This window comes from Eurytemora carolleeae, unplaced genomic scaffold (assembly GCF_000591075.1).
Source record: "Eurytemora carolleeae unplaced genomic scaffold, Eaff_2.0 scaffold1039, whole genome shotgun sequence".
NCBI classification, from domain to species: domain Eukaryota; kingdom Metazoa; phylum Arthropoda; class Copepoda; order Calanoida; family Temoridae; genus Eurytemora; species Eurytemora carolleeae.
Genome location: NW_019396937.1, coordinates 17,026 through 38,999, shown reverse-complemented (window position 1 = coordinate 38,999; position 21,974 = coordinate 17,026). Strand labels below are relative to the sequence as shown.

The 21,974-nt window shown below is 31.0% G+C and overlaps 3 protein-coding genes across 5 annotated transcripts in view; 2 read left to right on the top strand and 1 right to left on the bottom strand.

The window, feature by feature from the left end:
- LOC111710312 (mitochondrial uncoupling protein 4) overlaps positions 1 to 21,974 on the bottom strand; it is a 42,231-nt gene that overhangs the window by 11,707 nt on the left and 8,550 nt on the right. For both annotated transcript variants that reach the window (XM_023484373.1, XM_023484372.1), the window contains 8 exons: positions 21,818 to 21,876; positions 21,352 to 21,409; positions 20,549 to 20,601; positions 20,328 to 20,392; positions 20,195 to 20,277; positions 19,921 to 19,942; positions 19,785 to 19,821; positions 19,374 to 19,414 (listed from right to left, as the gene is read on the bottom strand). In XM_023484373.1, coding sequence (XP_023340141.1) covers positions 19,374 to 19,414; positions 19,785 to 19,821; positions 19,921 to 19,942; positions 20,195 to 20,277; positions 20,328 to 20,392; positions 20,549 to 20,601; positions 21,352 to 21,409; positions 21,818 to 21,876 — 418 coding nt within the window. The remainder of the gene's footprint in view (positions 1 to 19,373; positions 19,415 to 19,784; positions 19,822 to 19,920; positions 19,943 to 20,194; positions 20,278 to 20,327; positions 20,393 to 20,548; positions 20,602 to 21,351; positions 21,410 to 21,817; positions 21,877 to 21,974) is intronic.
- LOC111710314 (uncharacterized) lies at positions 589 to 4,399 on the top strand. The gene is made up of 8 exons (XM_023484376.1): positions 589 to 705; positions 1,749 to 1,797; positions 2,924 to 3,019; positions 3,517 to 3,613; positions 3,673 to 3,740; positions 3,937 to 3,987; positions 4,055 to 4,105; positions 4,298 to 4,399. Exons 1-8 carry the CDS (start codon positions 598 to 600, stop codon positions 4,333 to 4,335), a joined length of 558 nt encoding a protein of 185 aa, XP_023340144.1. The 5' UTR covers positions 589 to 597; the 3' UTR covers positions 4,336 to 4,399.
- On the top strand, positions 6,650 to 18,732 carry LOC111710310 (cysteine sulfinic acid decarboxylase). 2 transcript variants are annotated; one of them, XM_023484371.1, is made up of 23 exons: positions 6,650 to 6,725; positions 7,597 to 7,630; positions 10,136 to 10,206; positions 10,391 to 10,407; positions 11,347 to 11,453; positions 11,645 to 11,698; positions 11,866 to 11,930; positions 12,697 to 12,745; positions 12,856 to 12,962; positions 13,399 to 13,492; positions 13,867 to 13,931; positions 14,915 to 14,972; positions 15,595 to 15,656; positions 15,762 to 15,822; positions 16,001 to 16,028; positions 16,367 to 16,525; positions 16,869 to 16,926; positions 17,695 to 17,787; positions 18,039 to 18,138; positions 18,245 to 18,263; positions 18,340 to 18,391; positions 18,444 to 18,562; positions 18,628 to 18,732. In XM_023484371.1, the coding sequence occupies exons 1-23, from the start codon at positions 6,705 to 6,707 to the stop codon at positions 18,725 to 18,727; spliced, it is 1,593 nt and encodes a 530-aa protein (XP_023340139.1). In that variant the 5' UTR covers positions 6,650 to 6,704; the 3' UTR covers positions 18,728 to 18,732. The 2 variants fall into 2 exon arrangements, with proteins under 2 accessions (XP_023340139.1, XP_023340138.1); XM_023484370.1 differs by having other exon boundaries at positions 16,001 to 16,033; positions 16,372 to 16,525.

The following is a 21,974-nucleotide window of genomic DNA, read 5'->3' as shown; positions in this document are numbered from 1 at the left end:
TCGAATGTTCTGATTTCTATATTTCTGTAACCTGACGGTGTAAACCTTTGACATTTCAAATTTAATTGTATTGATTTAACAAAATTAATAGTTTGAAATAGCTAAAGTCTAAGACTTAAATTGCAAAAATATTAGGATTAGAAAATCAGAGTTTGTGGCAAAGACTCAATTCCTTTGTAACACTATGTGTGGAGTGCCATATATGTAATTGCTTATTGTACAAATTCTTAAAAGAAATTTTATAATCTGACCATGCTTCATTTTGTTGCAGGTTTTATTCTCTTTTAGTCTCTTAGTTCTAATCCTCGACCTTTAAATTTCATTTTAAACTGGTATTCATCTTAACCTTTCATAGTTTAAATTCATTGTAGTATATTCTTGAAATTCAATACCTTCTTTCAAATCATGTAAATGCCATTGATTAACTTTAAAATGTGAAAATATCTAAATTCAAGAAATTTCTGTTTCTTTCTCTCATGGTCATGGCAGTTCTATTTTTTTGTTTTTACTTAGAAGTTATGATTGTTGTTGTCGTTGTTATTTTGTTGAAATAAACAATTAAGTTTGAAACCTTTAAATCTTAGTTTTCAGACGTGTATGAAAATGATTGGAAAACTTGTAACACTATTACTAAATATTGTATTTCTACAATATATGATGGTGGAGCCCTTCCCTCTGTTTATTCTGCAATCATTGACATATCAGGTAGAAACTAGTCCGGGTTAAAGCGAATCACAGGATCCTTTATTTTAGAATATTAAAGGAACACTGTCTTTGTCACAGGTTCTTAATCCCTATATCTTTGCAACCTAACCTTTGTACCAAAGATATTTTACACTATGAATTTTGTTAAAACAAATAATCATAGTTTTGGATATCAAAGGTTTACACCATCAGGTTGGAAAGATATACAAATTAGAAATTTTGACTGACCAAAAAAAAGAAATAAGAAAATAAACAGTAATAATGTGAAAATAACATTTTGCAGGACCAGAACTAGCCACAACTTTTGTGTCGTGGGTCTCGATTACTTAAATTCCTCTTTGATTCCTGTGATTTTCATACCCTGCAGGGATCAATGCTTGATCCTAAATTTATAAGTACCCGCATTGAATATTGAGATAAGGTGTTCAAGATTAACGATACTTCACACAAAAGTTCCAACCTCTAAACACCTAAATAATGTTTTAAAGCAATGGATCAGTTTAATAATCAAGAGCAATAAATACCTTGATTACCTTGTAAGCCGCTTGCAAATAATACAGGCAATACAATTAAGTGATTACTAAATCAATGCACGTAACCTGACAAATCGCAAAATCAAAAAAAAATTCTTGATGTAATTTGTCTGCAGCATGGGTGTATTCAGGAATTTGTCCAGGAAAGGGCTTAAATTTTTTTTCTTTCCATGGGGGGCTCAGCACCCCTTGGGGCATGAAAACCCCCTGAAATCAATAGATTTCACTGGTCAAGGGGGGCTTAGCCCCAATAGCCCCCCCCCTGAATACGCCTCTGGTCTGCAGCACAAATCACCTTAGGCTATTCAAATATTTTTTAAATAGAAGTAATGCTAAGTAAGATTAAATTAGTAGTAACAGTAAATGTTTCATGATTATTTAGCAGAATTAGAATCTTTAAAAAAAGATAAAGCAATATGCAAGGAAATTAAGGAAAGATCAAGTTTGAAATATAATTATACAACAAAAATGGTAAATTAATGGAAAATTTAAAAAGTATTTATGTACCAGGGTATGTTGCTGCTGTGTGTCAGTTCTGTAGTTACTTATTGTTTTAAAGGTATATCCTTCCTTAACCAAACAAATTCTTAACTCATTATATTTATTTTTAAAATTATTGTAATTTGTAAAAAAATACATTAATTATCCCAAACAAATTAATTCATTTTTGTATTTTGGTCTTTTTTTGTAGAAACACCGCTATAGGTTTAATAAATTATCACTGTTGATTACCTAAAAGCGCCCTTGTCAATTTTTGTATTGTTTGTCACAATGCTTAGGATCCTGATCCGGATCCGTTGGATCTGCAAGATTTTGGCTTCCTGGATCCGGATCCGGATCCGCAAAAATATGCGGATCCACGGATCCGGATCCAAGGGGTAAAATATCAACCAAAACCTGCAAAAAACACCTTTTTTACTTCTAAATCCAAAATCTGAACTTTTGAAAAAAAGAGAGATTATAAAAATTTCATCATTTCTGAATGATTCATCAAGTTTTAGGATAAAAATATGCGAAAAAAATAAAACAAAAAATTTGAAAATTATTTTTTGTTAAAAAGATGCAGTAAATCTTATAGAAATGACCTGGATCCGGATCTGGATCCGGATACATTTTTTCCAGTGCGGATCCAGGATCCGGATCCGCATAAAAATTAAATGGATCCTAAGCACTGGTTTGTCAGTTGAAGCAATTTCAAAATATACAATTCTCAATCTTAACAACAATGATTTTAATGAACAGAATATAACTTGCTTTAAAAAACTAGATTTATTTTCATTGAAACAGCTTTCCTTTCTTCAAGTTGAAAACATTAAAATGTTACAAAAAGTTACAAAAACCATAAAGTTTGATTTCAAATCAAAAATTTTCATTTCTTTATTTTAGTCAACCCAAGATAAAACTGTGAACATTTTACAGAGATAGACAGAAACAATTTACAAAACTAGATATATTGAATGTGTATGTAAATATAAAAACTACTTCAGAAAATATTATCTACAATTGTTTGTACATTGAAACTAAAAATATTTAAATATTCAAATCTGACTCAAATCTTTTAAATATTTAAATATTCAAATTCAGACTCAAATATTTGTCTGAAATTTAAAACTTCTGCAATGATGATCAAAGATGACCTTTCCTGTAACATTCGATTTCTTGAAAACATTGTCAGCTTATTTTAGAATCTAGATTTGAAGCAATTCTACGCAGTGTAAGCTATTCCATGGCTGTATTCATATCTATCATTTCCTGGATACTTCTTATACCAGTGGATGAAGGTAGGATCAATGAAAATTAAGGTTAAACGTCTATAAATACCATGACAGGATTACAGGGTGACTGGCCAAACAGGATTACAGGGGGACTGGCCAAACAGGATTACAGGGTGACTGGCCAAACAGGATTACAGGGTGACTGGCCAAACAGGATTACAGGGTGACTGGCCAAAAAGGATTACAGGGTGACTGGCCAAATATGTTTGCCAAACAGGATTACTGGGTGAATAGCAAAACATGTGTTCCTAACAGGATTACCGGGTGAGCACTATACATGTTAGTAAGACAGAACAACTGGGTGACTAGCCTGCTTGTTTGTAATTCTAATAATATAAGAGTTTATTAACCATTCTTAGGTCTTTTTGATGAATTGAAAGAAAGATTGATTTTAACAGTTTTCATTATTTTTTTCAATGAATTTTACAGAACATTTTAATTCTAAATTAGACACTGGTTGAAAAAAATCTTGCTTTTAAATGAAAAGAATGGTGTCTCTTTAGATGGTTTGTGGACGATTAAAAATCATTTCTTTCACACCTTAAACACAATATACTGCATTGTTTGCATCTACGCTACTCCTCAACAATGGAGGAAAAGGTAAGAAAAATAAAAAGCTATATCAGCAAATATATAACAAAAAGCTTTTTTTTTTACAGGGATTGGAAATACCCACTTCTGTATGGAATACTTTATGTCTTGTACAATATTTTACAACAAAATAAAGGTAAAAGTTTATTTTTTAAATACATTGCTAACTTTTGAAATAATTTTCACCACCACTAACTATTTACATTCTGTTGATGAGAATATCAAAATTTCAACCAATTTAATTCATTTCAGAAAAAAAGCATTCTTATCGTAATTTTAAATATATGTGCTGCCTTTTTACACAATATATTTTTTTATTTTTTTTTTAATAGGTCATTCGGCAATATACCCTTTTCTAGACTTTGTAAATAATTACTATCTAGGTAACAAAAAAAAGTATAATTTTTTTTATTAAAAAAATATTTAATTTAAAACAAAATTTTTCTTTAGCTTGGTTAATAGTGGGCCTTTCAGCAGTATTAATACCATCATGTCATCTAGGAACTTGTTTGAGAGAAAATATAAAAGTTTAAATTCTTTCAATTTGGGATTTTAAAATATTAACAAAAAAGAATTGATTTTTTTTGATTTTCCAGATTTGTTCAAAGTTTGCTATAAATGCGTTCACAAAAGTTTTAAATAAATTATTATTAATAAAAAATCTTTTTAAAAAATCAAACTTGTGGTTTTTAGGCCTTTGCTCTTCAAACAGTAAACTCTGGAGAAACTAGTTTAAAGGAGATATTGTAAGAAAAATATGTAAATGAAATATGTAATAAAAACAGATGAACTGTATTATATTTATTTAGTGTTTGTGAAGATTGGAAATCAAATAATAATGGAAAGATTAGCATATCTTTAATATATATGTAAATTAAACCCTAAGTTAGGAACGCTGAATAACTTTTATAAGAGTAGTAGAAATATAATCTATCTCTTTTATTTCTTATATTTTTAATATTTTAAACATGTTGAATTAAAACAAATAACAAACTAGTACCTGTTTTTAATTATTTATCCCCCCCCCCCCAGAAAAAGACAAGGTCTAGATCTACAAGGCATGGAGGTGGAATTTTTAAAGGTCTTCCCATTTTTGAAGTTTTTTTTTTGCTTCTTTGTATCCAATAAATGTCAAACCGGCTGAACCGATCAGGCCCAACATTTTTGAGGCAACTCACATCAACACAGGGAAGATTTAGAAATGCTCAGAGTTTTGATTTCGTAAAATTTAAAGGTCTACGAAAAAAATATTATTAAATCAGCAACCATTTTTTTAAATGTTTTATATTGCACAAAGAGAAAATGCTTTGAAAGTCTAGTATATTTGGAAAATGATTATATTTAGTTCTGTGATAAAGTAACTGAACCCCCAGTAAAAAAGATATAAAAAGCATTAAAATATCATATTTATTTGTGATTGTTTAAAATTGAACTGCAGCAGACATCTTGAACATGATACAAATACTAGTAAGAGAGAGAGGCACAACTGCAAACTACCATAGAATAATTATTTTCTTGTGATGTGATATGCAGATCTTAACCCTATAAAAGCTCCAGAGTCTCAATCTATTTACTTATATCACAATAGTTTCAGTAGAAGTAGATATTTCCATTTACTGATAGTGCTGAATGAAGGATTCATAACTCTAATTGGATAATGAGATAGATTGAAAGATAGATGTTACCACTGTACTATTTCTTTTGGTTTAGAATAGACAACAAACACATGACTGAACCCTGATTGGATCAGGCGCTAATGGACTCTGCATATAGGACTAGGAGTGATACAGCCGGAGGGGGTCATGAGGGAGACTGGTTTTTGTCACACTCCTCTTAAAATGCCTTTTGTTTGAAGATGAGACATGCTTTAATAAGTCACAACTTAATTTATTTTACCTTCAAACGAATTTATATCATGGTACTTCATCAATCTAAGGATTTTTTGGTAACTAATAATTTTGTAACTATAATTTTATAACTGAACAATTTGGTAACCAACATTTTAGTAAACAATAATTGGATAACTTAACAATATGGTAATTCTAAAAATTGGTAACCTGGTAATCTGACATTTTGGTAAAACTCATATTATGGTAAAATATCTATGATGGTACCTGACGATTTGGCAACAAAAAAGTCGAAAATTTTGTATTTGAAATAGCTGGAACGAAAATGTTTGTTACCAAATTGTTAAATCACAAAAATGTTGGTAACCAAAATGTCAGGTTACCAAATTGTCAAGTTATCCAACCATCAATTTACCAAATTACCAAACACTGCTAAATGTTGCCCTCTCCCCCCTCCTCCCCCTCCCTCTTGATTGAATATGTTGTGAGAAATTTTACAATCAAGTGTTAAGAGAAATGTTTCTAAAGCCAAATATTTGAATCAAATAACAAATATCTGATTGAAGAAACAAGAGATAAAAATCTTACAAAATATATATTAAAATGTCGAAGACTCCCCCCCCCCTGCTGCATCTACACACACAACAGAATACAAACCAAATAAAGACAATTTAGCCAAATTTGGGGTAAAATAGGTTTAAACATTCTCTGGACCGAGGGCCGGGGCTGAGCCAGGCTTGGGAGCCAAAAACAGTGGAGGGGAGGGTGTGTGGATAGAGATAGGCATCTAAACACCGGAGAAAAAGAGATTAAAATGGGACGAAAAAAGCCGTACGCGCCCATCTCTAGGTGAGGTACAGGAAAATCTATCTTATTTTAACCCTGAAAAGGATGGGAGGGGGGAGGGTATAACCGCACCCCCCCCCCCTTAAATAAACATTACAGTAAAGGTTTGGAGATTCAATACATTTAGTTTTGAATTCAAGGCCAGCTAATTGAGAAGACATTTGTCATTCTTATTTTAATGGTTTTGATATAAAAGTAATTTTTTTTTAACAATCAAGAATAATTGTCTGCTCTACTCAAAATGGTAAGTAAGATTTTTTGTCAAAAAAAGATAAATGCCGACACAAAATTACTAAAAGTTTTTTAATATTAATATTAAAATATTTTTAATAATTTAAAAAATNCTGAAAAATACCGGTTTCTCAATTAAAGTTGATAAAAGGAATAAGAGCCTAGACTACAGAGATATGTTTCTCAGACTTATAAAGGTATGTCTGGGGGCCAGAAATATTGTATTAGGCCAGTGTGGGGGGAGGGCGCACAATTTAAAATAATTCTATCTTAAAAAAAACTGTGTTCTAAAGATTTTTCCTTGCAGTTGTTACATTTTTTATGTCAATTATTTAATTACGTTAATACATTGCACTGAAAAGTTACTTAAATGGTAAATAATCTTTGTCTAAAAATTTTAATTAGATTTAGTTAACGTGGGACGGTACAAATCCAAGACTTACAAACGTACTTATAAATGTACCCGTCCGAAGTTTGTACTAGCCTGACGTTTTTTCTAATCCGGCGTTAGTGCCAGTCTGACGTTTGTACCAGACCGACGTTCGTAAGGCCGACGATGATTGTACTATCGGACCTTTGTACCGTCCAACGTTTGTACTGTCCGACCTTTGTACCGTCCAACGTGTGTACAGTCCGACCTTTGTACCGTCCAACGTTTGTACAGTCCGACCTTAGTACCGTCCAACTTTTGTACTGTGCGACCTTTGAATCGTCCAACGTTTGTACTGTCCGACCTTTGTAGCGTCCAACGTTTGAACTGTCCGACCTTTGTACCGTCCAACGTTTGTACAGTCCGACCTTTGTACCCTCCAACGTTTGTACTGTCCGACCTTTGTACCCTCCAACGTTTGTACAGTTCGACCATTGTACCCTCCAACGTTTGTACTAGTGCCTGAAAGGTTCTTAGTATTTTGATTCAGACTGGATTGAGCATAATAAATAAATGGCTTTCAACATTAACGGAAAGTTGGCCAGGCCTACTCACGAGTCATGGATGATGATATATGAACATTCTATTCAGTGCAGGTCAATGTAATAAACAAGATAATAAATGAGATTATGTTTTAGGGAACCTTTTCCGTCAAACCCAGGAAACTTTTTGGTAAGTTTAAAAAGAACATTATTACTTGCTTAAAAATCTGGAAACACTTTAAGAGATTTTCGCTCCCTTTCACGGCAAGAAAGTTTAATTTTTTGTTTTCTATACCACAATTTGTACTTTTAACATCATAACACATAAACAATTTAGCATATTTCATTATTGGAAAATTATTCAAAAAATTGTTTCAAATTTCAACCGGCTTTAAACACACCTCTTGTCAATCATGTATAAATGTCGGTTCAGCCGTTTTGACGTTTATTATTGAACCAAGAATGTTGAATTAGTTGGGGAAAAATGGATCCGTTTTACGAATATTAAAATATTTTTAATAATTTAAAAAATTTTAATACATATGCATCCCGGGTATTCTCAACCTTCAGATTAGTTATGGAGAATTGGACACCTTTTCAAGAACCGAAATTCTTGAGATATTTAACAATGATGTACTTTTATATATTTCCGACCCGAATACAGCTTATCATCAATGGAAACCACGCAGCAAGAACGTGTTTAAATTTGAATAAAAAAGGGAAAGTGGTAAGGGACGGCGGGTTCATAAGGGGACATTTTAAAATTAAAAATGTTTCTTTCAAAATTCGAATTTTTTTCCAAATTGTTTTAAAATTGTACAGACAACCCAGCTAACTCTTGAACCCTTTGACCGATTTGCATCAACTTTGGTTGCTGAATTCAGTAGAACAGAAGAAATGTTTTTAGCTATATAGATTTAGTAGTTAAAAAAAATGAGATGTTCGACTAATATTAAAGGCAAAGCTGGTTTCCCAAACTAGTAACAACTAATACTAGACACTAGTTTGGAAACCCTGCTTTGCCTTCCGCTACACTGAGTTATTATGATCGGACTGCAAACAAACACACAGACAAACAGAGATTACTGTTTTATATACATACCTCTATAGATGTCATTCATTTTATTCTAGATCAAAAACAGATTTTCCAAAAAAGGGAAATCTGATTGATTTATGATTATTTAACATAGGTTTTAAAACAACAACGTTTCTTTTAACACAGATAATGCAGTGAAAAATATTATGAAATCCATTATTTTCTTTCTTATCTTTCTATGTGTCATTTACAAACTAAAGTACAGACACATTTGTCATATATGTATGTATATTGTATATATATAACTAACCGTGGCAGACACACAATTGGGGTTTGGTGTTCAAAGTTTTAATTGTGAAAATTTAGACTTTTTCTCTCTTTGAAATTATTTGATATTTGGTTTGATATTTTTTAATCTATATTTCGAGTATGTTAAATTTTTATTTAACATACTTGAAATTATTTATTAAATTTATTACACTCACACACACATAAATATTATATAGTATATACGTATATTAAAATATATATTTATATATGATGTAATAAATTTAATAATTTAAGTACAAAAATATATTTAAAGCGTCAATATATTTGCCAAAATTCACAAAAATAAAAAAATATAAATGTCCAAAAAATTGGCTGAATTTTTTTTATTTTAAAGATTAGAAATATGTTTGTATTGTATTCCCCTGATCTATCAGCTGAAAAATACCGGTTTCTCAATTAAAGTTGATAAAAGGAATAAGAGCCTAGACTACAGAGATATGTTTCTCAGACTTATAAAGGTATGTCTGGGGGCCAGAAATATTGTATTAGGCCAGTGTGGGGGGAGGGCGCACAATTTAAAATAATTCTATCTTAAAAAAAACTGTGTTCTAAAGATTTTTCCTTGCAGTTGTTACATTTTTTATGTCAATTATTTAATTACGTTAATACATTGCACTGAAAAGTTACTTAAATGGTAAATAATCTTTGTCTAAAAATTTTAATTAGATTTAGTTAACGTGGGACGGTACAAATCCAAGACTTACAAACGTACTTATAAATGTACCCGTCCGAAGTTTGTACTAGCCTGACGTTTTTTCTAATCCGGCGTTAGTGCCAGTCTGACGTTTGTACCAGACCGACGTTCGTAAGGCCGACGATGATTGTACTATCGGACCTTTGTACCGTCCAACGTTTGTACTGTCCGACCTTTGTACCGTCCAACGTGTGTACAGTCCGACCTTTGTACCGTCCAACGTTTGTACAGTCCGACCTTAGTACCGTCCAACTTTTGTTATATATATATACCCAGATTTGTCTAGAAACTAAACTTTCTCATTAAAGTGAATCTTCTAAAATTAAAAGCTTCTAACCAAGTTTCCCAGTTAAAATTTGAGGCAAATCCGTAAAAAGGTTCCTGAGTTAAGATCACCCATGAAAACAAACAGACACCGAGACAGAACAACAGAGATTACTACTTTATATAAGAAGTGTATTACTTATATGCATATATTGTCACTTTGCACTTTATATTTAAAAAGATATGATGTATAATATATAAAAGCCAGGTTATTGTTTAAAGCGTATCGAATTGCAGGATGAAAGACTTTAAATAAACAATTAACAATGATTTAAATTTCAATGGACTACTGGAACTTTGTTTATTTCTAGAAAACTCAGCAAGAAATATAAGAATGGGATCTTCCGTTAGCACAGCTTCAGAGCACCCCGTGGATTCACAGGAAACCAACATATTTATTAATAAAAAACAATTTAAGATAATTCTATTAGTTTTTAATCGTTTGGGGTTTGATAGCAATTAATATAATTAAATTTTTTGTAATAAAGTAATTTCAAAATGGTAGTTTCATTCATAATAATAATTTTTCATTTTATAACAATCAATATTTATGTTGTTGTTTACAGATGGAGGAAGTTACAAGGTACGAATATGCTTTTATTTCATTACTAAGAACTAAACCGTCCTTTAGTAAGTTTGATTGTTAAAGAGCTTTAAAAGTTCTTGTCTGTGGTGACTGGTGAATTTTCTTAAAGGGGCTGTTCATGTATTTTGATAATGTGAGAGGTACCAATTATTGATGAAAGGACTCAAATCATGTATATCACAGATTCACGTCCCAAATTTCAGATATTTGTCCTTATTCGCTTTATTTTAAACATTTAATATTTCTGTTCACATCTCGTTTTGTGCAGATAGAGAAATTATGATGAATGATGACTATTGCTATTTTATATATTTTGATAATTTTCGAAAAAAAAGATTTCCTTGTTTTTCTGATTAAAAATTTATAGTTTTCTTGAAGGTTTCTCTTTTCAAATAATGAAGGAAAATAATAGAATTCAACACGTTTTAATGGACTGTTAAATTAGTTTGACTTCCCAATAAAGGAAAGTAGCATGTCCTATTCACAACAGTATCTTTATCTGAGCAACTATGAGGAACATATCCTCATTCTTCAATACTTAATTCACTTTTACAGAGAAATCACAATTGCAAATTATCAATTTTGAGATAGACCAACAAAAAGATATGTTATGTTTTTGCCCATACAAAGGATTTGAGGATATGGTTGTAAATCAAGCAAGCTCTAAATTAAGTGTCACAATTCACGAATGGTGAATCAGATCCCATCCCACTTTACATGAAATTATTTCATAAGCAAACCCAAAGCCAAGAGAAGAAAATGTTTAATTTAAACAATGGTAAAACATACAGAAAACTCAAGAATAAAAAAGTGCCTTGCATTAGGTTTTGGCCAAGCTTAAAAAAAGTTTTACAATTCGGGAATTGTAAACGGCCAATAAAGATCTGTTATTTGTTAATGAAAGTTTGTTACGATTGATGATTAACGTTACTTCAGTGAGATTCTGAGGGCGGTGGCTAGGATTGTCGAGGAGAACAAGCTCGTCTGCAACAAGTTCCCGATACAAGAGAAGGTTGTGGAGTTTAAGCATCCAAAGGACCTTGGTAGGAGGACACTATTTTACAAACTTTAAAAGTTGTGTACTTTGGGAGTAAAACATGAAAATTAGAAACTTTAAAAATTTGTAAAGTTTTTTTGCAAAGACAATTCTGTGAAAAGGAAACATCTAAGCAAAGAATATTGCAAATAATAAAATGAAAATTAATTAAATAATTAAAACAATTTCTAATTTTAGAAAATATTCTTCCATTGAATATAGAGAGAGACGGTGTTGAAGATAGTAATCTAGGAAGGATTTATAAACAAAAACCCACTTACTTCCTTAAATGTTTTAGTTTTTACAAACTTTTTAAACTTCTTTTATACACGATTCAAGCGTTTCTTTGGTTCACCCCCCCCCCTCCTCTTCCTCTTCCTCCTCCTACAAACATTTGTTTAATGAATCATCTGAACTAGACGAACTTTGCCAGAAGATTGTGGATTTGAGTGTGAAAACCTGTCATCCATATTTCTTTAATCAGGAAAATATTAATCAATTAATCAATCAATGTCAGAGAAGACAGAAAAGTTTTAACCACGATATTAACTGTGATCTTGCCAAGCTACATTTAATGCAAAAAACGTTAAGGGTCGACCCTTTACTTGGTAGTCCAGACGGGACAGTACACGTGAATGCATTGTATATTGTATTCTGGCTCGGCAGTGGTGTATATTAGTTGTGAGACTCATATTTTGCCCCCTCCCCCTTTTCAGAATCATATTTTTCCCCCAATTTCCCTTGCCTCTTCCCCTTTTCCATTCCCTCTTCCCTTTTTTCATTCCCTCTTCCCCCTTTTTTCTTCCCTTTTCCCTTCCCTTTCCCATTCCCTTTTCCTTCACCCTTTTATCTCTTTTTCTTCATGCCGGCAATTGCATCGTTTTAAGATGAAAATCCGATTGTTATAATTACTTGTCAGATAAAGGTTCAGAGGGTTCGTATAAATCCAGTCAGCTATGCAAATTGTGGATAAATTTAATTTTTTTTTAATTGGTTCGACTTTTAAGTTTCACAACGCCACACCCTTAGGTTTTACCGTACAATTTATATATTTTTTGTAGCCCTAGACATGTACCACATCAAGCTTGTTCTAGCGTAAGTTGAACAGAAATAATTAGTAAGATGCTGATAGATTTATATGCATGAGATTGTGCACACTGTGGATCACTGTGGGTACCATTTTTATTTAATAATATAAAAAGTCCCATGGAAGATAAATGTTTCTTTGATTAAATTGATTGTATTCTCAGCTGTACCATGGGGTAGATGAGTATGGTCTAGCAGCAACATGGCTTTCAGGTTTGAATATTCAGTTTTCCTAAACCATCCCAGTTCCCAACCAGAAACAGAAATAACGGAAATTATACGTGAAAAAAGTGGAAAATAAATGGAAGAATTTTTTATTTTAGAGGCTCTGAATACCAACAACCACACGTTCGAGGTGTCCCCCGCCTTCATGGTCATAGAACAGGCCTTGATCAAGTACATCACCAACCTCTTTGGGTGGGGGGACCAGGTACTCAGTTAAAGGAGATTTGAAAGAAACAAAGCGAATATCAATATCATAGAAAATTGAAATAAGAGAGCAAAATAAAAAAAATTCTTCCATTTATTTACATTTCTTTTACATGTTTTCTACCCCCTCCCCCCCAAAAAACTTTAAAAATAAAATTTCGCCCCCCCCCCTGACAAAAATGCTAGTTGCGCAAATATTTGTTGCTCAGATTTTTGAAGTTTTTTATAAAAGAGCCCCTAGCTAAAAAATGGGGGTTGAAAATCCTATAATAAACGATAATAAAAATTTGACTTATTTTAAAGTTGAATAATTTAACGTAAGGTTTTATGAATATCTATACAGTCCGTTTAAAGTATCTAAATTATGTTAAAATCCTGTGCAATTTTCGAATTTAAGTTTCCAAAACAAAATCTTCCAAAATTGACAATCTGTTTAGGCCGATGGTATATTTAGTCCTGGAGGAAGTATATCTAATATGTACGGGATGGTTTTAGCTCGTCAGAACAAATATCCGGATCTAAAAACCACCGGTAATTTTCTTCACATCTCAGCCCTGACTTCTCCGGAATGATGGTTGATTGTTTGTTTGTTTGTTTGTTAATTAACATATAGAACTTGTGTAGTGATGAGCAAGGTCAATTTCTACATCACTGAATTAAGTTTCTCTCTCTCCCTTTAATTTAAACATTTTCTTAAACTCTTCCTTAATCCATTTCTTAAACTTTTCTTTAAACCGTTTCTACTAGTTTGGGGTGTTATCCAATGGACAAAGCTATATCTATAATCTAACTGTAATTTTTACATGAATGTTATAAATATATCAAAATAGTATTGAAAAATAGGACAATTTACATTCCAACTTTTGAATTCAATTACATTCATAAATTTTTGTAATTGTTACCAGGACTTTTCGGTCAAAAACCTTTAGTTGCCTTTACCTCTGAGGAAAGTCATTACTCTATAAAAAAGGTAAAAAAAATTTTGTTGTCAGGAAGAACATTTCAATTAGCATAAAAAGCGCAAGTTGTAAACGTTTCAAATCAAATCAGACTTTAAAGTGTCATTTGTGTTCTATAGGTCCCAAATCTCGACTTTCCTGAACCGACTACTCAAAGTCTCCAATAGAGATGTGCAAAATGATCGAAATTTTTGAGAACAAACGAAATTTTTTAAAAACGAAAAAAATATCACTATCGCTTTTTTACTAAACGAACAAGTTTTCAAAAAGATTTAGAAAAAAACTATAGTTTTTTACGAAACGAACGATTCTTTGTAACAACTTTTTAAAAAACGATAGTTAACTAACTAACTAACGATATTTTAGAAAAAATTCAGGAAAAACCGATCGTTTTTTTACTTAACGATCGTTCAGTGAGTAAACTAATGAGATAGATGGAAAATTATTGTTAATTTTGAGAAGGAACGAGTTTGGGTCGTTCACAAACATTGAATGAACGAAATAAAAAATACAGAGTCAGGATGAATAATTTCGAAAGATAATTTTACTTTGATCAAACTTATATTTTCCTTCGTTGCTTATTTTTAACATTTAAAATTTTACAAATTTTAAATGTTAAAAACCTGTAGGGGTTTTTATGGAGTCCCCTGAAATAAAAAAAACGTAAAAACCTAAAAAAACGAGTCATTTAGATTATAGGAGATGTCAATATAATAGTTTACATATGCTGCTTAGCTTATTAAAAATGTTTCAAATGCCTTATATAACAGAAATCTATAACAGAAATCTAAAATCTCGCTTAATTTCTTCAACAGGCATTTAATCTAGCTAAATATTTATACTTCAAACAAAAATTTCAAATGTGTACTCCATTTTGTTTAGAAATATTTTTATAAGTATAATTCAAATTCAGCTCTTGAAAAATCTTCTCATTTAATGTTAAAATATTTGAACTAAATCCTGGTTCCACGAAATATAATTTTTCAAAATATAGGGAGCAAGCTGGTTAGGAATAGGGATGGACAACGTTATTAAAGTAGAAACAGATCAAGGTAAATACATTAAAATGACAAAATAATTGTAAGAAAATGAGAGAACAAATGGAAGAAAATGGGAGAACAATTGGAAGAAAATGGGAGAACAATTGGAAGAAAATGGGAGAACTGCAATTGGAAGAAAATGGGAGAACAATTGGAAGAAAATGAGAGAATAATTGGAAGAAAATGGGAGAACAATTGGAAGAAAATGGGAGAACACTTGGAAGAAAATGGGAGAACTGCAATTGGAAGAAAATGGGAGAACACTTGGAAGAAAATGGGAGAACACTTGGAAGAAAATGGGAGAACTGCAATTGGAAGAAAATGGGAGAACAATTGGAAGAAAATGGGAGAACAATTGTTAGAAAATAGGAGAACAATTGGAAGAAAATGGGAGAACAATTGGAAGAAAATGGGAGAACAATTGGAAGAAAATGGGAGAACAATTGGAAGAAAATGGGAGAACCAATTGGAAGAAAATGGGAGAACAATTGGAAGAAAATGGGAGAACAAATGAAAGAAAACGGAGTAATGTTTTAAATCGAACTTACCACTTCAACAAAAGATACCACTTAAAATTACATTTTCACTTTACAGTCCATTTTAGGAGAATGATAAACCTATTTCTAAATTTCAGGTGGGAATATGAAACCAGAAGCTCTGGAAGCCGCCATCTTGAAATCAAAATCCGAGAACAAGGTAATTTTAATTTCTGATTTCAAGATTTTTGGGACAATATCACTTGAATGGCTTAAAAAAAATCGGAAATGATTTTCCATTTTAGGAACAATTTTTCTTTTTTAGGAACCGTTTTTTGTGAATGCAACGTCTGGTTCTACCGTTACTGGAGCATATGATGATCTAGGAAAATACTTATTTTTTTTCTTCAAAAATTAGATGAAATCTTAAATTGCTGTTACTTAAATTTTTTAGATATTATTTAAAATGCTTAAATCAAACTTCTAAGAAATGTTGATAGTAACACTTTGTGAAAATAAGTTTTAAAACTTTAAGAATTGAAAATTTAAGTATATTGTATTCAGAAAAAATACAGAAAGTGTGCACTAAACATCAAGGGAAAAATTCATAAAATTAGTGTTATCTTTAAAAGCAAAAACTAAACTTAATCCGAAATTTCTTTTATGCATTTTTTATAAAGGCAAAATACAACTTATAAAGAAAAAAACTTAGTTTGATTCAATTTTGACAACTCTTAAAGAAAAAAATTAAGTTTGGTTGCTCTCAGTTTAAAATTTAGGGGAGGGGGAAATACTATTTTAGACTGGAAGGTTTCCATTTTGGTGTTTTCATCGGGCCTCACAAAATATACAAATTTCCTTTCCCTATTAAAATCCTCACAAAGTGTAACATATCACAAATAACCCCAGTTAGATTGTTATGAATATCCCTCCAGTTTGGTTGCACGTGGACGCCTGTTGGGGTGGATCTGTCATTTTCTCAAAGAAAAGACGACATTTAATGAAGGGATCTGAGCTTGTGGACTCCATAGCGTGGAATCCACATAAGATGATTGGTGCTCCACTTCAAACCTCTCCATTCATAACAAGGTAAAAGGCTTTCATTGAATTTTTCGTCTTGTACTTGAAGAAAATCCCCATGAGCAAAAAAAAAACGCCACACTCCGTAAATGTTGCGATAATGTGATGAATATTAAAGATTATTTTTTTTGCAATTCGAATGTGATATTTAAATTTTTTTTTTAGACGAAAACACTTTTTATATAAAATACTAAATCTTCCTTTTTGCTCTTTCATCTTTTATGTATGAACAAAAACTATTTGGACTTTTTCATAAGGCTTTGTGTTGCAAAGATCCAACCCTTTATTCTTCCTTCGTAAATATATATTTTTAAAGCAAAAAAACTAAAAATTGATGAAATCCCTGTTTAAGGCACAAGGGTCTGCTGCACCAGGCAAACAGTGCCAATGCTACTTATCTGTTTCAGCAGGTAACTAAAATGCTTGACTTTTAAAAAATAAAAGAATACAATTTTTTGGGATGTTTTCGACCAAAGTTCTTTTTTTAAATCTAAAAACCTAGGCAATTTGGGTCCTACTTCCAAAAAAAATACAACCCCCCCCCCACTAAAAATTTTCATGATTTTTTTTCTTTGGAATAAAAGTTTAAAAAGTTTGTGTGAAAGTTTCTTAATCGTCTAAAGTTAAATAAGGTTTGAGCCTTAACACAAAAATAATAATTAAAACTTCAAAAGTGCATACAAATAAAATTTTCATGCTCTCAAAAACATTTTTTTTATCGCCCCCCCCTCTTGCTACCCTCCTTACCCTATCAGTAAGACCTTAAATTAAACGTTTTAAGTATTTAAAATTTCTTAAGATTCAAATTTTTATGAATATATTATACAGGCTATTAAAATTAAATATTTGCAAATTTTGCACTTGAACTTTAAAACTAAGATTTAAATTTAAAGATTTTTAAGTTGGATATTTGAAGTTTTGGTCAGATTTGCAACATGCAATTAGAATGCGCAACTTTTTTTAATTAGATTGATTTCTATATTAACCAGTTGGTATACATATAAAAGAATAACCACAGGGGGGGGGGGGGGGGAATTTTAAAGAATGAAAAATTTGATATTTTTTATCCACAAAATCTTTTATTTTCCCCAATACTTTTTAAGAGAGGGGAGTGGGAAAATTGTTGGCGAAATTATGAATCCCACTGATATTTAGTTGCAGTATCTACTAATTGTTAGGATAAGTTCTACGACGTGAGCTATGATACAGGGGATAAATCAATCCAATGTGGGCGGAAGGTTGATGGATTCAAGTTTTGGTTTATGCTCAAGGTAATCATTTTTCGTCGCTCATTTTTTAATAACAGATTTTATTTATTTTATTTTACAACTTCTTAAACCGCCTCATGCATATTTTGTTAATGGCCGAAATAAAAAATATTTCATGGGAAAAGTTTTCAAACTTTCTTGACTTTTAACTTTTGTTGTCAAACTTTTTCTTTTAGGTCTGATAGAAATTCTTGTAAAGATTTTGAACAATTTTATTTAAAATCAAAATGGCCGCTTCAATCTAACTTGTTTAGGCACGTGGTGAGGAGTATATAGAGGAAATGGTTGACAATGCATTCAATATGGCTGACTATCTTCAGACACAAGTTCAAGCTAGAGAAAACTTTAGATTAGGGAATTAATTCATTAACTCATTTCCATCTTTTTATTAAACAAAGAAAAAACTAAGCAATCAATTAATTTCTCATTGACATTTGTTTTGAATGAATTTTGTTTGTAGTTCCAGCATTCGAGAACAGGCAAGAAATTTATCAAATATTCACTTAAAAGATTCCACTTAAAAAATTGACAAAAACTTATGAAACATTATTTCAGGAAGTGTACAAATGTAGGTTTCTGGTATATTCCGGAAAAACTACGGGGACAGGTAAAATAAAAAAAGGTTTAAATAAAATAAATATTTTGAATATATTTTCAAGGATGAGACTGCAGAGTGGTGGGAGGAGGTTGGTAAAGTTGCTCCAAAAATCAAAGAAAAGATGATTACCGATGGAACAATGATGATTGGGTATCAGCCCCTACCCTTCAAGAACTATAAGTAGGCAGAATTTTATTTTATTTATTTAATTTAAAAGTTTAAAACTATAATAAGACTTTTTAAAGGAATTTCTTCCGTATGGTAATCCATGCTGTCCCACGACCAAACACGGAGCATATGGATTATGTTCTGGATCAAATTGAAGATATTGGGAATACATTGTAAAACTATGAAATCTTCTACTAAAATATTTCACTAAACAATATTGATCAAATTGATCAACCTAAATTGTGATAAATTGTAATAAAATATACTGTAACTAGAAATTCAAGGCGCTTCGCGCCCTTCTTTCTAGCCTTAGAGGGTGCTTCGCGCCCATCTTCTAAATTAATTGTAAACATGTTCTCTTTGTGTACATCGTAAAACTAAACAAAAATAATTCGCGGATTTTTACAAAAAATTTCGCGGATTTTCAAAATTTTAAAAAATTTAATGACGATCGAATTTTGATAGAGACAAATATTTGAAATTTTGATGATTCATAAACCTTCCCTGGGCTCCCTAGATGTCCCACAAAAAATTTGGGCCCGATCGGTTCAGCCGTTTTGACGTTTATTGGATACAAACAAACAGACAAACAAACAAACAAACAAGCCAAATTTATATATAGATGAAATTAATTACTTTTTTCTGTGAACATTAAAAAAATATTTAAAGAAAGTTTATGTAAATTAAACATGTCTAACTTATTAAGGCATTATACATGTACACAGGGCCTAATGCACCCTAAACTAAGTTTGCGGGATGTACTGAACTAATCTGTGTACACTGTACAATGTACAGCGTACAGTTTCTACTTTATTGTACTCACCCTGCACATCCAGAAGAGAGGCAATGTGTTGTAGAATTGTCCTAAAAATATTTTTATACATTTTAATTAATTTGAAAAAAATATATACATATATAATATATATTGTTCAACATATTTAATCTTCAAAACAAATTTTACCCGGCTTTCCTTTTTTAATTCTAAATTTTCATGACTCAACAAATGATTTATTAGGGAAAATTTGGAAATCTCAACAGTTAAATTCATAACATATGTTCAACGCAAAAACGTGTTAAGAAGCTTAAAAATGAATTGTTGCTATTTATTAAGAAAACAGTTTTGATTATAGAAAAATAATATAAGAATTATTTTGAAAGATAAAGATCAATAATAATTTCATAATGATCAATTGATCAATAAAATGTTTTACATTCTAAGAATCTTTTAACAAACCTTTAATCTTGTGTTATCTAGAATCAGTCTTTTGACACTAGTAGAATAATCTAATTAATTGATTTTAACAAAAATAATTTAATTATATAATTTTGTTATTAATGATAATTTAGATTTTATGAAGTAAATTATTTTCCTGTCGTATGTTGATAGATCTCCTACAAACAAAGAATTCAAAAATAGATTAAAACAAAAGATTTTTCTCCGTGTTTTATTTTTTTATATTACGTTAATAGTTTACGTTTAAAAGAGAAATTTTGCCTCATGAGTCGTGACACGTATTCCTTCCCCTTCCGTCCACTTTGTTATTTAAAACAATTGGATCATTTTCCCAAAAAGAAAGGAATTTTCCAGAGGTGTGTAACATAAAATAACGGACATATTGCGGATTTTTTGAATCAGATGTTTTCCTAAATTAACAAGCGCGGCACGCTGCACATTTGGCCAACAACCGCGCCACAAACCAGGGATACCAGATTGACGCAGGATTTTTCTGCAAAAAAATTATTTTTGAAAATGAAATTTTAAAAAAAGTAATCTTACCTTACTGCGTCTGACATTCCTGTAACTCTTGGCTTTTTCCCCATTAACCTTCTCTTTCCTTCCATCTTAATCAATATTTAATTAAATTTGTCATTTTAGTGCCTCCGTTTTATGAATTCATTTTTAGTATGTACAGTTACACAAGTTCAAATTTTTCACTTATTATCTTTATTTTAAAAAGCAAAGTTCACAAAATTGAATTCTTAAAAATTGAAGAATACCTGAATTTGAGTTTTAATAAGATCTGTAGGTGAAGCCATAAACTGACCGATACCTGAACACAGGCCACCTTTTATCTAGGCTTCAAGCTAATAAGGAACTCTCAAAAATGTGGAAGATTTTTTAGTTTTTCAAGTCTGTTTCACACTTTAAAAAAATTAATCCACATTGTTTCTGTAAATAGACATATGCATGCATTGCATATGTTGAATATAATTAGATTTAATAAGAGTAACATGAATAGTTTTTTCATTCTTGATAAAACAAAGTTTTCATAACATAAAAAACAGTCAAAACATGGAAACTTTTTACGCCGAAAAAAGAATAAACAAATTTTTATGTATTTTTAAAATTTTATTATTTAATAATTGTTGAAATTGTATTATAGGATGTACAATGCATTAATACAGTAGACTGTAGACTGTGCGATGTACATTGAATCTAGAATCCAGGTTGTCTAAACTATAAAGATTGGATAGAAGAATGTTTTCTTTTTTCATGTAAAGCTTTTAAACTTTCTTCTTTATATTTTATAAAAGGAACTGAACACTCACCGCAAATCCTTTGCAATCTAAAGTTGTAGACCTTTCACATTTTAAACAATGAAATATCAGGTTTACAAAATCTAAGATATAGACATTAGAGATCAAAGTTTGTGGCAATGTTCAGTTTCTTCTTTGGTAAATTCAAACAGTAATGAAATGAGACATGCATAAGAATTCGACCACTGACTGCACTGAAGTGTAAAGAATAAAGGAGAAAAAGGTGAATATAATTATATTAACATGGTCAAATTTTATTCTACCTCCAGCTAGCATTCCTGCAACAACTTTCTTCCACAGAGGGAACCCTGTTTGGTGCCCCTAAACAAATAATAAAATAAAGGCACTCAGTTTGGTGCCCCTAAATAAATAATAAAATAAAGGAACTCAGTTTGGTGTCTCTAAATAAATAATAAAATAAAGAAACTCAGTTTGGCGTCCCTAAACTAATAATAAAATAAAGGAACTCTGTTTGGTGCCCCTGAACTAATAATAAAATAAAGGAACTCTGTTTGGTGCCCCTAAACTAATAATAAAATAAAGGAACTCTGTTTGGTGCCCCTAAACAAAAGAATAAAATAAGAGAACCCTGTTTGGTAATTTTAAACAAAGAATAAAATTCATCTCCCATAGGCCATTTTTTTGCTTTTAATGCTTCATTGTTCATGCCATTTTCAAATATTCAAATTTGTGAAAATTTAAATTTTAAATTTAAAAAAAATATTCTACCTGAGAATCTGTTTTACTAAGACTGTTCCTTATTTCTTCATAAGCTGACATACGAAAACCTGAGCAACGAAACAACCATAAATTACATATGATTCGTTATCTCTTTTAAGTTGGCAAATATAATCATAATACCACCAACAAATAATCAGTGAACTTT

Excerpts from the sequence above, each read along its gene's own strand:
- LOC111710314 (XM_023484376.1), top strand. The coding sequence starts at position 598 with ATGAAAATGATTGGAAAACTTGTAACACTATTACTAAATATTGTATTT. Across the intron at positions 3,020-3,516 it reads TCTTATACCAGTGGATGAAG|ATGGTTTGTGGACGATTAAA; the intron begins GTAGGATCAATG and ends GTGTCTCTTTAG. Across the intron at positions 3,614-3,672 it reads CCTCAACAATGGAGGAAAAG|GGATTGGAAATACCCACTTC; the intron begins GTAAGAAAAATA and ends TTTTTTTTACAG.
- LOC111710310 (XM_023484371.1), top strand. The coding sequence starts at position 6,705 with ATGTTTCTCAGACTTATAAAG. Across the intron at positions 11,699-11,865 it reads TGTTGAAGATAGTAATCTAG|ACGAACTTTGCCAGAAGATT; the intron begins GAAGGATTTATA and ends CATCTGAACTAG. Across the intron at positions 13,493-13,866 it reads TCCGGATCTAAAAACCACCG|GACTTTTCGGTCAAAAACCT; the intron begins GTAATTTTCTTC and ends AATTGTTACCAG.